Below are 20,634 nucleotides of genomic sequence, written 5' to 3'. Positions count from 1 at the left end.
GAATAAAACCTAACCCTTCTCTTTCACCCTTCTCCCACTACACCCCATGCACACAATCTCTCAGTAATCCAAGCTGGATGTCCCATTAACACACACTGCTGATTCTGCTCTGTTGGCTTTCCCCCATGACATCTCCCAAGTTGGTAATAGTCCTTAAATGTTCCAGACTCCTTGATGATGGAATGGTTTGAGTGCTCCAGAACTGTTTTCTATATGATCAAATGATTGTGTCGGGCGTATGATGTTTTAATGCTTCGTGTTTTTCTCAGGCTGCAAAGCTGGCCAATTACGCTAAGTACCAGCGCCTGTGCGATGCCTTCTTCATGCTCTTTGGTGTTGTGTTCATAGTCACTCGACTGGGTATTTACCCTTTCTGGTAAGTACCTGGGTCTTTTTTCCCTCCTGTAAAGGCAGTCTTTGTATTCAGGCTCCTCCCGCTGGTTACAGCCAGTCCCTCAGGGCATGAAGCTGCAGCCCTCCCAAGTGTTGCTCAGGAGCAGCACTTTGAGGTGTTGTCAGAGTGGTTTTGTCATGTACCTAGAGTAGGGGCACCCCAAGTGTGACCACAGAGTCGTAAAGTGCAGCTGGACTCTGCCCCAAACTGCAGGGTGAGGTCAATGCTGATCAGTTGCAACCTACTCTACCAGCCAGTATCTGCCAGGATTAATACAAATAAGACTTGTCTACACAGGGAACTAAGATGAATGAACTAAAGGTGTGACGTTAAAGCACCCTAAATCCTTTGAGGACTTGGAGGATTAAGCTATAGTAAAGGCCTCTTTACTTCTGAATGAGAGCAGTCACACAGCAATTTAGTGTGCATTACCTTCATATCATTATTAAATTTGTCTAAACTTTTCTGAGTGCACCTGTGTAGACAAACTCGTAGAAAAAAGGCAGTTTGTCTTTTGAGTTAAAGATCTTGTAAAAGTTGATGCCAATGAGACACATCTTCCCTGAGGCAGGGTTCTGTTTGTGACCCTCTGGTTTATGATCATCCCAAGTACTTAGCTCAGAAGTCCCCAAACTGGGCGGGTGACAGGGCCTGGGACAGCCCCCCACAGGGGGTGGTGAGGGAGTGCCATCCAGCCCTGCTCTGCCCCAAGTTCTGCTCTAGCCCTATCCCCCAGCCGTGACCTCTGACTCAGCCCTGGCCCCTGCCCTGGCCCCCAGTCGCTGTCACAGTGCCCAGCACCCTCCATGACCCCCAGCCGCCATGGCCCTGCTCCCAGCCTTGGGCCCCAACCACAGCCCCCCAACCATGGCCATGCTCCCAGCCCCAGCTGGGGGGGCATGGGCAGGGGTAAGGGAGGGCGTGAGGTAAAAAGTTTGGGAACCACTGATTTAGCTCCCTCACTGCCTCTCCTGCTGGTCCCAAGATTATCTGCGCTGACTCCATGTTCTAGTGGCATAAAGCCTGAAATAGGCATTGATATATTTCTGGATTTAGAAATCTTAGCTGTTTGTAATTAAATCATTCCATAATGAGATTCCCCTTCCATCCACACACATGTGGACAAGGTCAGGCTTGGTGGGATTTTTTTGCCAGTCGTATTTGTCCATGTCTTGTTTTCCTTGGGAAGGTGTCTCATAAGTTCTGCTACACCTGGAGGTTGCTCAGCTGGTTTTGTCTTTGTCCTACATCCTAATTTTGTAAACCACGTAGGCCTAGTTTCATATTTCTGAGAATAGGACAAGCTCCTACTTAATTTTAGCTTTGTCCCTGTGGCAGAGGCACCAAGAGGCCTTGGATAAACATCCCTATTTATTTTTGTATAACTCCAAACAAATATAAAGGAGTCTGGATAGGGAAAATTTCAGGCACTTCTTCCTGCCACAAACAATGCTTCCCTTCAGAGGGGTGGGTGCTGTTGCTTTCCACTGACAAATGAGGCAATCCTCTCTGCTCTTCACTCTGTTGTCTGCCATGATGCGATGTGTTCTCTGGCACCACCCTGTCACTCAACATGTCTTATAAATCCTTAATGTGGTTACCACTCGCTGTAACGTAATTCCTCAGCTTTATAGGCAGACCTTGTGAGTCTCCAGTTGCATTTGAAGGTGCTATGCTATTCCACTCCGTACATGTTCCCTTCCCTGATCAGAGGTGTAATCTCATTCCACACCTGTGAAACTGCATGCTGACTCCACCACAAGCTGGTCCCTAGGTAACCATTATTTTTTTAAACTGCAACTAAAGCTCTGGATTCCCTCCCTGAAAGGCAATTTCTCACTTTTTCAGTAAATGCTGAAAGTGAAGTGTGATCTTTAAAAAAAGATCTCTCTGCAATCCCCCCTAATAACTGCTTTATAATCACAGTCATCAAAGAGCTTTATTAAGGAATTTCAGTACTGCCAATAAATCTCAGTGAAGAGAACAGTGGCATAGCCATCTTCATGGAAGCACCAGGCTTTGTCCCACTAGTTGGTTTTCAATTCCTTTGACTTGGGAGAAGCAACAGAGAAAAAGGCTAGGAGCAAGGGAACAGCAGCTTCACTGTTTAAAAAAAAAAAAATGCTCCAAAGTCCACGAGGGGTAAAATTCCTTCCTGACCTTTACATGTGGTGAAGCTCCCCCAGGCATGTAAATAAGGCTCATCTCTCTGCTCAACACCATGTATACATTCAAAACAGCATTGGTGATCCAAACAATTGCCATCTCTCGCTCTGAAGCTATTTTGAATGCTAATCGTGCCCTGGAGAAGATGATGAGTGGATCTTTATATTTAACCTAAAGTGATTTTAACCCTAGTCCAGCCTCAGGTCTTTCTCTACTGTGCAAGGAAAAGTAGATCATTATGAAAAGTGCCAAGCAATAGAAGCTTGAATGGGACAGAAGCCTATTGCCCAGTCAGCTCAGTTCAGAGCTAGAAACTGAGAATTCTAGTCCATCAGCAAAGCAGCCAATCTAACAAGCTCTCTGATTTTCTTTCAGGATCTTGAATACTACCCTGTTTGAGAGCTGGGAGTTGATTGGCCCTTATCCTTCCTGGTGGCTGTTCAATGGACTCTTGGTAACCCTGCAGATTCTGCACGTCATCTGGTCCTATCTCATCATTCGCATTGCCTACAAGGCCCTGATGCGAGGCAAGGTAAGAGTACTTGTGGCTGGGCTGGCTTCCCTCTCACGCAAGTGCTGAGGGGATCTGGGCATCCGTTCGAAAATCTGAGCCAGCCTTCTGCATTGTTTAGTGAGGCCAGTGCTGGCTCCAAGGTAAGTGCAGCAGGTTTGCTGCTTCTGTGAGTAACTCCCTTCATTTAGGCCTGTCCTGGTTTGTTAGGTGTGGCAGACTTTAGCACCCAGGTGTCCCAAGTGTATACAGAGGGAGGCACACAATTCTTTATGGTCTGGCCATACAAATGAATAGTGCTGTTGTCTGGCCTGCTCAATTGCTTTAATGACAGTCATGAAGTTCAGTTTAGTTTGTGCGTTACGCTGCTTGTTCTGATAACTTGATCAAGGCTTTTGCCTTCCGTCTTGTGGCAGCTTGAAGACCAATCATTCTGCACGCAGTACAAGGCATGGAAGATGATGCTCCCCAATTTAATCTGGGTCTGCCATTAAGAGCCTCTGACTGTCTTGTGGAAATTGTCCATGTTACAAATCCAACCTTAGTGACTTCTGGTTGACGTGAGCTCACAGTACAGCAAGGTAAACCAGGTGAAATTAGCAAGGGAGGCTACTGGAAATGTAGTGGGACCTACTGACAATCAGTGGAACTCTGTGTATAGTGTCCAGTTTCAGTGTGCAGAGTGTTCTGGTTATAATGAATTCCTGTAGTTTGATGGATATGGGGTGAGGATGGCAGCTCTTACTGTAAGAGGGAAAGATGCTGCTCTCTGCTACAGGCCCAGTTGTTCCAGAGAGGAAGTACTTGTAAGTGTAGTTCAGTTAGTGTTTCTCCTAGGAGCAGGCTGTGCTCTCTCATTTGGAGCTCATGCCTGGTCAGTTCCCAGGATTCTGGCCAGGTCTGCTTTGGGAAGAGGGATTCTGCTTCATCCAAGACATGATCCTTTGGAACAGAGTGCAGCAAAGTCCTTCCATACGCCTTCAAAGACATGACAGTGAGGCAACCTGACTGGCTCTCATGTGACATCCAAGGAACAGAAACAAAATTTCAAGCTGTGGCTTTTAGTTAAATGCTCTGTGAAAAGGGCTGCTTATACCAGATAGTCACGTGGGGAAAAGAAACTATGTTTGAGGATTGCCAGGCAGCAGGGTGGTTGGAAGAGACACATCCACAGGCATTTGACTGGTAATAGGCCCTGAGCAGCTTGCTGTTGAGTTCCTCCCCATTAAAGAAGTGCTGTTGAGAGGTTGTTTTCAGGCCAGTGGCTGCAGGCTGGAATATTTTGGTTATCTTGGATCCTACTCCCCATTTTTACCCATTTGTGTCATGGCTGGAAATGGCTTCCTTCAGAGCCAGTCAGTCTGTTTGATCCTCCACCAGAGGTGGTAGCTAGACAGTAACACAGATGTTGGTGCCACCCTGGCTATTTGGGACCCAAGACTGAATACTGCTCATGGCTGCATTCTCGCTCCCTTTGCACTGGCCTGTTTGTAGTGAACTTGTTTAGGAATATTTGAAGCAGAGTCCTCTGGCAATGTGTATTGAGGAGAGGGTCTTCTGAGGGGTGGGGAAGGAGCATGTTACAAGGTGTGTGTGTGTGTGTGTGTGAGAGAGATCTATTATCATTTGTTATTGTCTTCCATGGCTGCTGCTAGTTTCCCAGTATATATCTGTTTGTGCAGCTGTCTCCACACCTGGAAGTCTACATCTCTCTCTCCTCGCTTTTCTCTCCTGACCAGGTGACCTAGCCAGGGAAGGACTAGACCCTGCCTCTGTACTCTCCACTCTTTTCTCACTCCTTTTCTCTGTGCCAGATTGGAGCTGGACTGTTTCATCCCTTGCATGTAAGTGTAATCTGTGCTGTTGCTTGTAGAGTGGCCCATATCTGTGTCTTTCTTTTCTGAGCTTTAAGACAATACAAAACTGTGAGTCTGAAAGGCTGCATTTTGCAGCTTCTTTTAAACCGCATGCCTCGCTCTGAGTTGCCTCCAAGTTAACAAGGTGTGGTTACAGATCATAGGAAGGTAAGGCGCTGGTTTCTCTAGCGACTAGAGAAAGGGACTGAGAGCCTGTTCCCAACACTGCCATAGACTGACTGTGTGACTGTCATCTCTCTCTGGCTCAGTTGGCCTGTTTCAGTGTTTGTAACACTGAGATTTATGGATAGGAGGGGGCTGTAGCAATACAAAGTATTATCTTTAGTCTCACTTAGGAAACATCAGATGGTGGAAAAAATACTTTCTCAAATAATTTTGAAACTAAAGCAGAATAATATCTAGGGGCTTTTGCTTTTTTTCTCTGGCCAGCTGAACTCCTAAAATGGAGTTTGGTAGGGGAAGATAGGGACCCCAGCAACAAAGGTGTCTCTGCACCTCCTAGAAGCTCAGGCATGCAGCTGGCCTGTCAAAAGCCAGCCTGGAAATCATTAACTGACAATGGCTTCCCGCCATATCTTTCCATTTGTCAGGAAACTTCCTCTCTGAATCTATATGCCCAACTCAGAGCAGGTGGGACTGAGCCTGATCCTATACTTCACTGGCATTTGTTAGTGAGTGAGAAACTGCTTGCCCATCGTGTACCTGGGGGCTATTAGTTCCGGACTCTCAGACACAGGGAGCTTGCCTTGGGCTGTGTGAGGAAAGTGCCATACAGGCAATGAGGAAATAGGGAGACAGCTCACGTCTTTCAGCACCTGTGGCTTTTATAGCTCTGGCATTTAGCCAGTTACTGAGTTACTTGCTTGTGGTTAAATTTGAGTTGATGAACTTTTCACATTGTTGTTTGCAGTGTTGTAGCTGTGTTGGTCCCAGAATGTGAGACACAAGGTGGATGAGATAATCCTTTATTGGTCCAATTTCTGTTGGTGAAAGAGACAAACCCTCGAGCACCAAAGAGCTGCTCTTCAGGTCTGGTCAGCTCTGTGGAGCTCAAAAGCTTGTTTCTTTCACCAACAGAAGTTGATTTCGTCACCCACCTTGTCTTTCACATTGTCACACATCATTTGGCACTGATGATGATACACTGTCCCTTGTAGTAAAATTTTTGGAGCGAATACCATGAAATTGTGCAGTTGACTTCTCTAGTTTGCATATTTTGTTCTGAAATTGTACAGCAGACTCTCTTCCTGGCCAATACCCTGTAAAGCACAGGGAGAGATTATGAAGGATTCACATGCAAACGAGACAGATCCTGTGATCGCAAGACCCAAGAGTGGCTATGTGTAGAGATGTAAATTATAGAGGCTTTCTGGTTATAGTTCCAGTGGGGTAGCCATGTTAGTCTGTATACAGCAAAAACGACGAGAGTTCTGTGGCACTTTAAAGACTAACAAATTTAATATTTGCAGGCATAAGCTTTCAAGAGACTTCAGCTCTCTTCTTCAGATGCAGTAATACAGAAAATAGGTAACACAGAGGCATCTTATAGGTATCCAAGTGCATTGAGGACAATGGGGGAGGTGGAGTCCGGTACTTAAGACCTAATGAGACCATTGAGTAGGTCAGAATGGGTGAGCAAAGTAATTTACCTTCGGTAGTGAGACAGCCACTCCAAGTCTCTGTTTAAACCCAGTTTGAATGTGTCAAGTTTGCAGATCATTTCTAACTCAGCAGTTTCTCTTTGAAGTCTGTTTTTGGAGGGTTTTTTTGGAGAAGTACGGCGACTTTCAGGTCAGTGACAGTGTGCCCTGGGAGATTAAAGTGTTCTCCCACTGGTTTATGGATGTTGTTGTTTTTTATGTCTGATTTGTGTCCATTTATCCTTTTGCGTAGTGATAGTCCAGTTTGGCCAATGTACATTGCAGAGGGGCATTGCTGCACATGATGGCACATATAACATTAGTGGATGTACAGGTGAATGAGCCCCTTATGGTGTGATTGATGTGGTTATAGATGCTTTCTTCATTTCTAGAATGTCATTTGCCAGGACTATGAATTAACTAATGAATTTCCATTCTACAGACCACCATTCAAATGTATCTTGGCTCACAAATTAAGAGTTTGATGTGTAGAGAGGTTCCATCAATGCACTTTACAATCATTTTTTACAAAGGCGGTAAATGAATCAATAAAGTTCTGGAACTGATGCCTTTGATAACTAACCCACCATGCAGTTCTCCATAAGCAGAGGCTCTAAAGAGGGAGACATCTTATGCAAATGGTGACATGGTAAATGTGGCCAGTTTCTTTTTTAAATAAAACAGAAATTAAGGAAGCACGCTCTTGAGCAAATCCTAAAAAACCAAACAAAAAACCCCCATCCCTTTAGAGACTAAAACCAGTGCTTCTTCCCCCTCCTGCTGATTACCAAAGGGTGGTAGCTCATAACATTTAGTGTTAAAATAACTATTTCTAATTTGCCATTTGGAAAGGCATCCTTTATAATCTGTGCTAGAATTTAACTACTGGAAGAAGAATCAAACAGTGGCATATTGCTGTGGCTTCCTTCCATGGATCTCAGAGCACTTCACCAACACACCCATGTGAGGGGAGCAGTAATACTGAAATAGAAGTGCAAGTTAGCTTGCTGGAAAATAGAACACAGATCTCCTGATTTAGTACCCTGTTCTGAATGCTGTACCTTGCTCCCTATATATGGTTAGAAGTTCTCACTTGTGAGATTCAACTTTAAATGATTCAAAGAATCTAATGTAGGGGGCAACCCTGCATTGACTGATCAGATAGACAAGACCTCTCTAATTGCAGTTTCCTGTGAATTTGTAATCTTTCATCCACCCCTACATTTCATTTGAAACTTTCAGGTATCAAAAGATGATCGCAGTGATGTAGAGAGCAGCTCTGAAGAGGAGGATTTGACTTCAAATAGCACAAAAGAAATCTTCAGCACTTCAAGCAATGGTGCCAATCGGATTAATGGTCATGTGGTTAGTGGCCAATGGGCAGAAGAAGAGTAAGCCCAAGGGGAGGCCTCCAGCAAACACGGACTTGTCTTTAAATATCTAGATGTGTTGGACTCCACATTTCCAAGTGATCTTTAATCAAGATGCCCCTTCCCTCAAAAAACCTCCATCAAATCTGAAATGGACACAATCCAGACCAGTGTAAGGCTTCACATCACAGAAGGGATCGAGCCGATTACTAGTGCAAAAACAAAGATGCAAATTTCACTTTTTAAAGAAAATAAGCCATTTTGTATTTAATAGTCTCCAAGTCCCATCTCTAATATTATTTGCTGAAGTATTTTTGTGTGAGACGAACTGGTTTTTATTAGGATCAGCTCAAGCTTGATGGAATGAGTTTGGGCTGGGATGGACATTGACTGAACTGGATAAGATACCGTTCAAAAAAAATGTTCTTGATACTGTGCAGCTTCAGTATATTTTTTGATACACTCCAGGATCCATTTAGATTGTGTGGTCTACTATCCTCAGATACTGTAAGATGCTCAGGCTGTAACACACAAGTTCTTTAAATCAATTCTAAATTATCAGTCCTGCTGTGTGACTGTGTTACAGCCAAGCATTGAATAAGATTGTGATGGACAAAAGCATATTCTAACTTGCCATTGAGATGCTATGTGCTAAGGAGGTTATAGTTGTTAATCTCTGCTGACAAGACGGACCAAGTTGGTATTTGCTGCCTACTGTGGTGCTGAAATGCCCATCCAAAGTCTTAGATACAACCTAATAAATTTTACTCTCCTGACCTTAACTTAGGAAACTATCACAGCACGTGCATACCTGCAACTCATGTGAATTTAAAGACTTTTATAGGAGTTACAGGATATGGTTGGTTAGATTTATAAAACAGGACATTAGCCAAAGCTAAAGCAATGCTGATGGGTTATATTAACTTTCCACAGAGGCAGAGGTTGCAGCTCTTCCTGTGTGTTTTTCAAGATAGAAGAGAGCATTGCTGTCCTGATTTCCAAAGTCAGTGGGCTGGAAAGCAGCCACGGCAGAGGCTTCGCTTCTTTCTTTACTCAATGGTACTTCAGGGGCAATGAAGACACCTGAGTGTGTCATAATCATGAGCAGGACTTTCTAAACTTCTTATCGTTTTATACAATTGTTTACTCTTATCTGATTAAAAAAATGCTTCAGAAACTTGTTTGACTTGCATTTTTTCTGCATTTGTCTAAGGCAGCAGCTGCCCCTGGTTTGTAAACTTGTTACATTTTCTTTATAGCACTTTATTTTCCTAAGACTTACAAGCCCACTTCCAATAATCGAGTGCTCTTCTCTCAACTTGAAGTATTAAGCAAGTTTAGCACATAAATAATAACCCCTATACACTGCAGAAAGTAGTGATACTGCTCTTGTGGAGTTGCTCCTGAACTAGTGAACCCAGTGCTGCAGGCAGCATAGTACTAGGGCCTGTTGTCTCCAATGAGAGAGAATACTGATTGTTTAAGATTGTGTGCTTCACTTACGTGTCAGCTATGATGCTCTGACCAAATTCTAGGTTAGATTACTAGAGTGGGTCAAATGAGCTTTAATCAAGTGTCCTGTGCCTCAGGTACATTTGGAAAATTATTCACTCATGCAAAGCTGGACAAATTATTTTCATTATCCTTAGCTCCAATAAGTTCTATTCAGTGCCCCTAAATTGCCCCATAGTTAGTGTACCTCACTGAAATTTCACTGTGTGTTCTTCTCAAGCATGTCTGTGGCAAGAGAATCCTGTGGGTGTACTGAGAATCAAACGTATTTATCAATGGAGAGTTTGTCAAATTTGAGTTGCTTCTTAAAGTAGTATTAGCTATGTACTTTATTTTCTCAGGGTAGTCTTAGTTTAGTTCATCCACTTAGGGCAGTTAGTAGTGTAGCTTTAATTTGCTTGGACTCTTCATACAAGTGTTATCCTAAACCCCTGTATCCTTACACCAGTATAAAGCCTCCATCTAAGCTGTTCCATTCAATCACAGTAAGATGTTTTCTTTCTGGAAGATAGTCTCTGCTGCATTTTCATTACCATCTCTAGTATGGCCAAATACTTTTCCAAGTAGCCTTTGTGAGTCTACTTCACACTTTCTCTTCAGAGAAATACTTACACATCCTGCAATTACTAAGGAAGCGGCAGCTGCTAGTTACCTGTTTTGTAGGATTGAGAGAAAAGCCTAAAGGAAAGTTGAGTCTGCACCAAGTCCTCTGGCAGATTCAATGTTCAGACCAGCATCTACAGCAAACTCTACCCTCCACAATTTTTTCCCTCAAATAAAGAAAAGTTCATGAACAATTTGCTTAGTCTATTTTCTATTCTTATCCTTAAGCCTGCCTCTAGAAGAACGATCTAACATTCCCATGTAACACTACAAATTAAGCTTGTCGAAGTGAGCATCTAGCCCTAGGGGACACTTGTCAAATTCATGCATTTCTGGATGCTTTGGTGACTGGGACACTTTACTGTGGATGCCTAACACCTGTTTATGAAATTTTTTGGGAGCAGGAGTCAGTCCAAAGCTGTCCCAGAAACTTGCTCTCCACTTTCCAGTTGGAGTCTACACTAGGAAATTAGATCCATATTAGTGTGTCACTTGGGGTGTGAAAAAGCCACCCCCCATAGCAATGCAGGCAAACCAACCTAACCCCTGGTGTAGACAGCAGTAGGTTGAAGGGAGAATTCTCCTGTCAACATAGCTACTGCCTCTCAGGGAGGCGGATTACCTATCCTGCCTAGAGAACCCTTCCCAACAGCATAGGTAATGTCTCCACTGAAGCACTATGGGGCAGAGCTACAATATTAAGTGTAGACAAACCTTCAACCTGCAACTAGTCAGGTTGCTTTCCTGGGAGAGGAGACTTAGAAGAATGGATCAAGGCACACATCCCACCTGGGAAGGGCTTGGAGTACAACTGTGTCTTCATGTTCATTTGACTGACTCTACCACCCAGGTGGTTCTAGTCACATACTGACAAGAGAAGAAATAAGTAAAATATTTAATTATATGATGAACAGGGGCTGCCAATGTTATTTTGTAACCTCTCACTAGTGCCCAAAAAACTCAAGATGCCTTATTGTGAGTGAGGAAAACCCCCCAGGATTAAGGTATTGCCCATGTGTGACCTGGCAGGGCTGCCCCTGCTGCCTGATTACTGCAGTAGGAGTAATCCCGTAGCCCATTAAATGTCCCAAAGCAGGTGTGCAGCCAGAGAGCAGGTTTCAGTCTTTAACGGTGCCTGGGTCGAGCTGGTTCTGTTCGAGCTGCTTCAGGGCTCTTTGTCGCTGGAAGTAACGGTAAACGCGGGCACTGCAGAGGTAGCCACCATAGATGGTCAGTAGCATCATGGAGCTGGAGAAGGCCTTATAGCCGAAGTCCGCCAGCTGCCGGGCAGAGACCATTCTCCTGCTGAAAAACACAAGGCAGGGGTCAGCCCCCGGCCAGGAGCGCGGCGCTGCCAGCCGGCCTTGTTTCCCCGCCGCAGGGGCAGCGTTTCGCACAGGCCGGCTGCCCGGCCCCGCCCCGCCGCGCCCCCCAGCTGATGATCAGACGCTAATTCTCCCGATACTCCCAGCAAAGCGGAGGGGGCTCGTCCCTAGGTGAGGGGGGCGGGCCGAGAAGGGCGGAGCCCGCAGGCGGCATAGGAAAGGCTGGCACCCAGCATGGACGCGCAGTGAGGACGGACCTGCGCCAGGCGCTGGCAGGGCCCAGGCCCGAGCACCCCTCCCCCACTGGGGGTGGGGGCGCATGAGCGCAGCCCCCGAGGCCGGGGCGCTCTCCCCCGGCGCCCAGCGAAGGCAGCCGCGGCCCGGCCCTGACCCCGACCCCGACCCCGCGAGCGGCTGGCGGCTGAGGGGGGGCCCGCAGCGCCACGAGCAGCAGGGCGCAGTGAGCCCCCGAAAAGGCGCGCGGCCGCCGCCCCCGCCCCCGCTCCCGTCACCTGCAGATGGGGCCGGGGCCGGGGCCGGGGCCAGGACTCGGGTCTGTGCGGCGGCGACTGAGCTTCCGGGTCGCGCGCTTCTCTCCCCCCCCGCCCGCGGGCGACCTTCCCCGAGAGGAGAGGCCCTTCCGGTCACGTGTCCCAGCAGGGCGCCTCGGAGCGGCTGAGTTTGGGCGGGCGGCGCGCTGCGTCACTGCCTGCCGGCGCTGCAGCGAGGCTGGGTGTCACCTCCCCACCCCCCAGGGCCGGGCCGCTCTGCGCGTGCCCTGAATTACCACAGCCAGCCACGGGGCGGCGGGCACGGGCCTCCCAGGCTGTGACCCCGCGATCCCTGGTCGCGCGCACTCGAGAGCCCCCGCCCCGCGCGCACACGGCAGCGCGCAGCCCGCGCGCCCCACTCGGCCTGACGCCCCGGGCCGGGCCCCAGCGCCGGGGGTGGGAGGAGGCGGGGCCGCCCCCTCGCGCTGCTATTTCCAGCGGCCCCGCCCCCAGTCCCGCCGCGGCTCTTTGTAGGGCGTGACTGACGGCCCCTCCCCCTCCCCCCTGCGGGGCTGCCTGAGGAGAAGGACTGGGGCGTTCCGGCTTATCCCGGGATGACTAGCAGCCGCCCGCCCGTGTGATGTGGTGTGGTGTGGTGTGATGTGGCCGTGTCCCGGGACCTGTCCGACCAGGTATTTCCAGTGGTGACAGGAGGTGTTCGCAGGGTGTCACAAGGCGCTGGTGAGAGCTCAGCTGGCATGCTGGGTGAGTTCTGGTGTCCCATGGTGCGGCAGGATGAATTCAGACCGGAACCGGTGCGGAGAAGGGCGACTAGGGGGATCCGTGGAATGGAAAACCTGCCTTCTGAGAGGAGACGCAAAGAGCTTGGCTTGTGCAGCCTGACCAAAAGAAGGCTGAGGGGAGATAGGAAATAGGTCCGAGGGATACATACCAGGGAGGGGGAGGAGTTATTTAAGATCAGTGCCCCAGTGGACACAAGCACTAATGGCTACAAACTGGCCATCGGGAAGTTTAGACTTGAAATTAGACACAGGTTTCTAACCCTCAGAGGAGTGAAGTTCTGGAATAGCCTGCCAAGCAAAGCAGGGGGGGCAAAAAACCTAGCTGGCTTCAAAACTGAGCTTGATACATTTATGGAGGGGATGGTATGATTGGGCATGATCTTTGACTACTGGTGGTAGATATGCCAATGACCTGTGATGGGACATTTGGTGGGATGGGTTCTGAGTTATTACAGAGATTCTTGGGTGTCTGGCTGGTGAATCTTGCCTACATGCTCAGAGTTTAACAGCTAGCCATATTTGGGGTTGGGAAGGAATTTTCCCCCAGGGCAGATTGGCAAAGGCTCTGGAGGGTTTTTGCCTTCCTCTGTAGGATAGGGCACAGCTCACTTGCTGGTGGATTCTCTGTACCTTAAAGTCTTTAAACCATTATTTGAGGACTTTAATAATAATAACTCAGTCATAGGTTAGAGGTTTATTACAGAAGTGAGTTGTTGAGTTTCTGTGGCCTGCATTGTGCAGGAGATCAGACTAGATGATCATATTGGTCCCTTCTGACTTTAGAATCTATGAGATGAGACATAAAACAGAGGTCATGACTTCTTTTTGGCCTTCTTTTTCTAAGAATCAGGCTGTTAGTTCCAAGGACCTGGCCATATTTCAACATAAGTCTAGTCTAGGGAGATGGTGGAATTTACCTAGGGAGGTGGTGGAATCTCCATCTTTAGAGGTTTTTAAGATGAGGCTTGACAAAGCCCTGGCTGGGATGCTATAGCTGAGGTTAGTCCTGCTTTGAGCAGGGGGTTGGACTAGATGACCTCCTGAGGTCCCTTCCAACTCTAATATTCTATGATCTTTCCATTCACACCTTGTTTTCACTGAATACACCATTTTCCATCCCAAGCCAGCTGTTGTTCAGACCTATGGTAAAAGACAGACCCTGTGCCAATGAATTTACAATCTTAGGATCCAATCCTGTGAACACACACATGCTTAACTTTAGTGTTATTTATTTGTATTACCATAGCTACCGTCAGTAGTCTCACTGCTGTCAATAAAACTGTTGGTGGTAGTAAAGTTAAGCATGTGCATGTATGCAGGATCCAGCCTTACAGTGTTACTCTGTGAGAGTGAAACAGCAGTGGGTGTCACCCCAGCAGTGGCTGCATTGCAGTCCTTGGTAATGAGAAGTTATCCTGACACTCTGTTTGTATACTGGAATTCCACACAATGCTCTAAGGCTTGCAAAAGTTGCTCTATAAAATGGGTATACTGTACCTACACTCAGGGCTGGATTAACTCTCCTGTGGGCCCGGGTCTATTAGATGTTGTGGGGTCCCTGTATACAAGCCTTTTTTCCTAATTTAAAACAAAATTATCACAATTATGGCACCAAGGCTATTAACGCTATACTAGACTTGCCTTTTAATTAACATAAAGCTGCTCTGTGGTTACATTTCAGTCTTAAAACATGTAGAACAAGGGTCGGCAACCTATGACATGCGTGCCAAACATGGCACACAAGATGATTTTGAGTGGCACTCACGCTGATGCTGGGTCCACGTCACATGGGAGAGGGAGAGGGGCAGGGTCGGGAGGAGGAAGCAGCCGCCATGCAGCACTGCTTGGGGCCGGGAGCAGCTCCTGGCTAGGGTGCTGGGCCCACATCACGTGGGAGAGTGGTGTGGGGGAAGGGGCAGTAGCCTGAGGCCCTGGGCTGCTGCCCTAAAGCCCCAGAATTAATCCGGCCCTGCCTACACTGCCCTGTAGTTCAAGTATGAATAGCAGTGCGCACCAAAGTGCTGTGCTGTAACACCCCCATGTGGACACTATAGGTGCAAACTAAAAGGTTCCTACTTTAGACTAATGTAGTCCTGTTTGAAGGGGACTAGAGATTAATGCAAACTAGGAACTGTTTAGTTCATGCCCACACCATCCACACAGAGGAGGCACAGTGCAGCACTTTGTTGCACATTACTATTCACACCCCCATAGTCTGCACAATAGAGCACTGTAAAAATGCTCTGAGACATGTCCAGACCTGAAGAAGGTCTCTGTATAAGCTTGTTTCTTTCACCAATAGAAGTTGATCCCATAAAAGTTATTACCTCACCCGCCTTGTCTCTCTAATGCCCTACGTAATAATTCTGAGTATTGATATTTTACTAGTGTGTACAAGAAAGCCCATTCCTCCTTGTAAAACTGTTTTAATATCTTGCTTTATTATGAGCATGAAGCAATGAAAGATGGTGATACAGGATAATAAAGAGAAAAAATGCACTGTGGTAGGATAGATGCTCATTAAACTCAACAGGAACAGTGTGATATTTTACCTGCTTGTGAGGTCACAAATTCAGGTTTCTTCTGAATCAGGAAAAAAAAAAACAAGATTCACTGGCTCTGAGGATGATAATACTGTCCTTTTCATCTGATAACCTCCAAGTGCCTCACAGTTATTTAGATCAACATTTTCAAAAATGGCCACCTTAATTTTTAGGTGCCCCATTTGAGACATTTTGGCCTTGATTTTCAGAAGACCCACACACCCACTGCTCTAGCTGATGTCAACAGGAAATCAGGTCTCAGCACCTCTGAAAATATGGCCTAAAATGGCTGAACTTGGGCACCAAATAAAGGCCTGACAACTCCAGTTGAGTCAATGGGAGTATTTCTATTTTGACTTCAGTGGGAGCTGGGTCTGACTCTAGTTGAGACACTCAGAATCACTGGCCACTGTAGAAAATGTTAGCATTCTTAATCAGCATTCAGATTCCACAAGAACAAGCACTATATAAAACAAAGATAAATTAGATAATTAATTCAGATTAGACAGACATTTAGGTTAGGTTAGGTTGCATTTTCCCCATCTGTAAAAATGTTGCTAATAAAAGATACTGGTTAAGTAATTTGCTGAAAGCCTATCTGTCTATTTAGATACTTATTATAAAACCTACCCCAATCAAATTAGTGTCTGAGTTCCTCCCAGTTAGTTAAAAACAATAGTAGCAATCTCTCTTCCCTTCACAGCTTGTTAAAGAAATAGCTTGACCAGTTTATAAATTTGTGTGTAAGTAGATTATGTGTCTGTGATTGTGAAGAAATTATTGAGGGATAGAACTCAGGAGTCCCGACTCTCACCCAGCATCTCCGCTTTCAGAGAGGTAAACTAGATAATCTAATAAAATATTTTCCATCTCTTGATTCTGTTATTTTAACCACTAGATAAAACTGCCTCTCAGAGACCTTTAACACACAAATTAGACCATTTAAGGGCTCCAAATTCAGAAAAATGATACCTCAAGAGATTTTCCCCTGACATCTTGATCTGAAAAACAGTTTAAGATCTTTCCCCTCTGCTCTAAACAACGAGACCTTGGTTCACACCCTACGTGAGTGATCCATTCTGAGACATTTAACAATGTGCACCGCATTAAAATAAAAATAAAAACCAAAAATTACACAAACAAACTCACATGACCATAAAAAAAGCATGCATTTTAATCTCTCAACTCTGAAACAAAACAGCAGGTAATGGAAGGATGGATATTAGCAATCATAAATCAGAACTAAATGCTTAAAATTACTAAGTGGAAAAGTGAGTTAATAAAGTATATTACTGTCTAGAATAGTCTGTTTCACAAAAAAACTGTGTTTCCTAGGTTACAGAGCCCCATGCCTTGTCTATTTTAATAATAATAAATATTTTGGACTTCTGTAGTATCTTCCAGCTGAGGACCTCAATGCCCTTTACAAATATTAACGAATTAAGCTTCATTACTTTACTCCCCAGGAAAGTAGGTCAAAATTATCCATATTCTGGAGGGAAACTAAGGCACAGAAGAGAAATTACTTGCTCAAGGTCACACTATGAGTCAATGGCAGAACAGAATAAAAACTAGCTTGCCCAGCATGAGGTCCTGTGATTTAACCACAAAATCATTCTAAAACCCCATCTGCACAGGCTTTTAAGACAAGTTTGGGATTAACAATAACACTTTGCCCTTCTGTAACACATCATCCAATGATCTCAAATAATTTAAAAAATATTAATGAATGAAGCATCACAACCCTTCCTCTGCAGTCAGTCAGTATCATAAACCCCTCTTATAGAGGGGTAATTTGAGGTAACTTGGTTAAAATCACACAGGAAATGAAGCCAGTAATAGAATCCATATCTCCCACAATTTGTCATTTACTTTCAATACAAGACCATCCAACAGAGTTCCAGCTAGCCAAATTTCCAACAGGATGTAGCTCTAGGGTTTTGATCAGGTCTTGGACCCTAAACAGTGCCTATCTGCATTAAATTCACCTCACCTTGTCTCGGGTGCCCCTAATGGCTAGACCATATTACCTCTAGGCAAGTTGTGCCATTCTCTGGTTTTACTTTAGAGGAATCAAAGGATTTTTGCTCTCATAAATTGAAAACTCTTTTAAGTTGTAGCCAATTATTCTATGGCTTCTTATTAGGGCAGGTCTACACTACTGCTTAAGTCAATCTAACTTATGTCATTCAAGAGTGTGAAAAAGACACCCTCTGAGCAATACAAGTTACAGCAACCGAAGTGCTGTCCATATCAGTGCTATGTCAGCGGGAGAGCATCTCCCGTGGCCACAGCTTCTGCCTTTCACAGAGGTGAAGTAATTATGGTGATGGAAGAGCGCTCTGCCATTGGCATATAGCCTCTTCACTAGATGTGCTACAGCTGTGTAGTTGCATGAGCTTGTCTCTCTTACCAACAGAAGTTGGTCCAATAAAAGGTATTACCTCACCCACCTTGTCTCTCTCATTTGCTGGGCCCAATATGATTACAACATTCCTAGCTCTATTGTAGCACAGTGATGATGTAAGTAGGGGAATGGTCCCACTATTATGGGGAACTTTCCTGGCTCATACACTATCCCGGTGGAGTTGGCTAGTGAAAGGATCTGAGTTCTTGGTCCCATTCCCTTTACCCAGAGGCCTGCCTGACCTCGAGGACCCCCCTTCTACTTTCCTGTGTGGCGAAGTCCCCAAAACCCCAAGGCTGGGCCTAGGATCCCTGGGAGACTCAACACCCAATCTTGTGGTCACTTAGGACAGGGGCTAGGGTATCCCCACTCTGGGGTACTCTCTCCACACTGAACGCTTCCCTAACCCACTGATCGATGCACATAGTTCAAAGCAATACAACGTATTAAACAGTAACCAATAAAAAAATAAGGAAAAATGAGAAAAGTTAAAGGAAAACATCCAACGCTGACCCCCGGCAAAGCGACACCACACCCAGTGTCTCTGGGATGTAAGGGAAGCTCACAGTCTGTTTCTCACATGTCACAGGCCTCCTGCCCAAGGCCCTGGCTGCGCTGCAGGGATGCAATGGGCCAGACACTTGCTCTGGTGGTGGCCACACGCCACCAGGCTCAAGGTAGCAGGGCCTTTCTTCCCAGCGTCAGCCACCCATTGGGGTCATGATTCCCCCTCCAAGTCCGGCCTGCGTGGCCTCTTGGCAGGTGGCATCTCCCTGCACCAGGCCCTCTGCCCAAAGTCCCACTTGCTCTCCCCAGCTGCTCACTACACTGGGCTCCAGATGGCTCCAGCCCCAGCTCCATCCTGCATCAGCATGGGTGTGGCTGTGCTCACTCTGCTCTCTCTCTGCACTGCTCCTCTGACTCTGCTTCTGCTGCTGTGACCCTGCTCAGGTTACTGTGTCTCAGGGTGCTGCTTATTCTCATCTTGGCCCCGCCCACTCTCTTCAGACTGCAAGCTCGCATGGAGTACGGGACACCCCCCCATTTGCTGGCTACTGTGTCAATCAGGCTGACCCGGAGATGGCCCACTAAGACGACCCACTAAGTTTCAGTAAGTGGCCAACAGTCTCCTTATAATAAGCCAGCTAGGAACAAAGTGTGGACCATGCTACACGACAAAGGTAGGACAATGACGCTCTTGTGTGACAAATTAGCATGGGAGCTTGAGGCAATTCCGGGAAGGGACTCTATAGGGAAAGGGGTTATTGCGTTTCCTCAGAGAGTCACTGCTGGGACGTGGAGCAAATGGGGAAAATATAGAGCAGTGGTCCCCAAACCTTTTAGGTCATGCCCCCTACTCTTGTCCACGCCCTCCCCCCAGCTGAGGCTGGGAGTGTGGCCATGGTGGGGGTCAGGGACTGCGGCCAGGAATAGGGCTGTGGCAGCTGAGGCTGGGAGCCAAGTTGGGGAATCATGGCCAGCAGCCAAGACCGGGAGCTGAGGCCAGAGCCACAGTTGGGGGGTGGAGCTGGAGCAGAGCTCAGGGTGGAGCAGGGTGGGAAGGTGCTCCCTCCCCACCCCCATGGGGCATGGGCCGGGCTCTGCCACACACCCCCAGTGTTCCTTCCTGCCCCCCTACAGAGCCGTGCCCCACAGTTTGAAGACCTCTCATATAGAGGCTGCAGGACGTGCTGACCTGTCAATACATATCAGGAAACACAAGTAGGCAAGAAATTAGTCCGTGAAAATTCTTAAAGATAAAAAGCAGGTTTTTAAATTATTTGTTTACTTTGATTTTTGTTAAAGAAGGGAATTAGGAGTCAGAATTTTGGCTCCAGGAGGCAGTGATTGTGGTTCAGTGTTTGGAGCTGGGGAGAGGGCTGTGTGAGAGTACTCCTAGATTCTTTTCATGTTCTGGGAGGGATTGTCATTGAGGGATTACAACAGGAGATTGGAAGCAGGACTCCTGGGTTCTATTCCCACCTCTTTCCAGGCATGTAAATTTAGTATTTAGAACCAAGGTAGGAGTCACAATTCCTGATGCTACCACCAATTTACATGTGTCCTCGGACAAGTCACTTTACCTCTTTCTGCTTCAGTTTCTCCATCTTTAAAATTGGAGTAATAATCCTGATCTACTTCCCAAACATGAGGGGCAGAGTCCTTTAATGAATGCCTGTGAAGCATTCCACATTCCTGAAAAATCCACACCCAGAGCAATGCAGTGATAGCAATCTAACCCCCCTCCCCTCGTGTAGACAGCACTATGACAACGGGAGGGCTTCTCCTGTTGACACAGCTACTGCCTCTCATGGTGGTGAAGTACTTATGGTGATGAGAGAAGCTTACCTGCCAGTGCAGACAGCATCTTCACTAAGCAGTACAGTGGTGCAGCTGCAGTGTTGCAACTGCACAGCTACAGCGATGTAAGCGTAGACAAGCCCTGGGACTTCTGGATTGGGGACACTGTTACAAGGTAGAAATTCCTACTTGTTTCTTTCTTTGGACTTGTGTGTTAAAAAGAACTGGAATTTTATCAGAGATACAAACATCTCTCCAACTTCCTTATCAGTCTGATGGGTACTGTTATTTTAACACATTTCACTGCTACTTTCTGCTACCAGTCTCATTCTCAGACACGTATTCTGAAGCGATGAAAGTCAACTTGAACTTCTTTGGAACCCATCAACAGAAGGGCTTTGTTTCATTAACGAAAATTAATCATCAGAACTGTATATGTGGGAATATTTTCTTAACAGAACTGAAATGTTTTGACTCATATGAGTCAGCATTTTTATAGGGCTTGTTTATGTGGGGACACTCCTGAAAATTAGTCCAAATTAACTAAAGGTGTGAATTAAAATTGGATTAGTTAAACTGCATTAAACCCCATGGGTGGAGACTTTCATTCAGAATTAAGGTGGCTGTAATGCATTTTAACTAATTAAATTCAAATTCACACCTTTAGTTAATTTGAATTAATTTTCCTGAA

General features: G+C 46.2%; 2 protein-coding genes and 1 long non-coding RNA gene across 8 annotated transcripts in view; 2 read left to right on the top strand and 1 right to left on the bottom strand.

Moving 5' to 3' along the window:
* The window catches only part of CERS5 (ceramide synthase 5), a 34,322-nt gene extending 25,187 nt beyond the window's left edge, over window positions 1-9,135 (top strand). For 2 of the 3 annotated variants that reach the window (XM_067529926.1, XM_067529925.1), the window contains 3 exons: window positions 270-376; window positions 2,936-3,092; window positions 7,831-9,135. In XM_067529926.1, the coding sequence (XP_067386027.1) occupies window positions 270-376; window positions 2,936-3,092; window positions 7,831-7,983 (417 nt within the window). In that variant the 3' untranslated portion in view covers window positions 7,984-9,135. Of the gene's footprint in view, window positions 1-269; window positions 377-2,935; window positions 3,093-4,810; window positions 4,871-7,830 lie in introns of those variants that run through there. The other variant, XM_067529927.1, reaches the window with a different exon arrangement.
* Window positions 9,136-10,477: 1,342 nt separating this feature from the next.
* COX14 (cytochrome c oxidase assembly factor COX14) lies at window positions 10,478-12,345 on the bottom strand. Of its 4 annotated transcripts, none has more exons than XM_067529930.1 (2): window positions 11,911-12,345; window positions 10,478-11,375 (listed from the first exon to the last, which is right to left on the bottom strand). In XM_067529930.1, exon 2 carries the CDS (start codon window positions 11,369-11,371, stop codon window positions 11,192-11,194), a length of 180 nt encoding a protein of 59 aa, XP_067386031.1. In that variant the 5' UTR covers window positions 11,372-11,375; window positions 11,911-12,345; the 3' UTR covers window positions 10,478-11,191. The 4 variants fall into 4 exon arrangements, with proteins under 4 accessions (XP_067386031.1, XP_067386029.1, XP_067386030.1 ...); XM_067529928.1 differs by having other exon boundaries at window positions 10,478-11,378; window positions 11,911-12,335; XM_067529929.1 differs by lacking the exon at window positions 11,911-12,345 and adding an exon at window positions 11,656-11,884 and having other exon boundaries at window positions 10,478-11,378.
* A 213-nt stretch (window positions 12,346-12,558) lies between these two features.
* LOC137140901 (uncharacterized) overlaps window positions 12,559-20,634 on the top strand; it is a 31,461-nt gene continuing 23,385 nt past the window's right edge. The window contains exon 1 of the long non-coding RNA XR_010916505.1: window positions 12,559-12,654. This is a non-coding gene — a long non-coding RNA (uncharacterized lncRNA). The remainder of the gene's footprint in view (window positions 12,655-20,634) is intronic.

This window comes from Emydura macquarii, unplaced genomic scaffold (genome assembly GCF_026122565.2).
Source record: "Emydura macquarii macquarii isolate MOO-44397 ecotype Brisbane River unplaced genomic scaffold, CSIRO-AGI_Emac_v2 contig_2994, whole genome shotgun sequence".
In the NCBI taxonomy this organism is placed as follows: domain Eukaryota; kingdom Metazoa; phylum Chordata; order Testudines; family Chelidae; genus Emydura; species Emydura macquarii.
The sequence above is the reverse complement of the archived record's forward strand: the minus strand, read 5'-3'. Positions and strand labels throughout refer to the sequence as shown.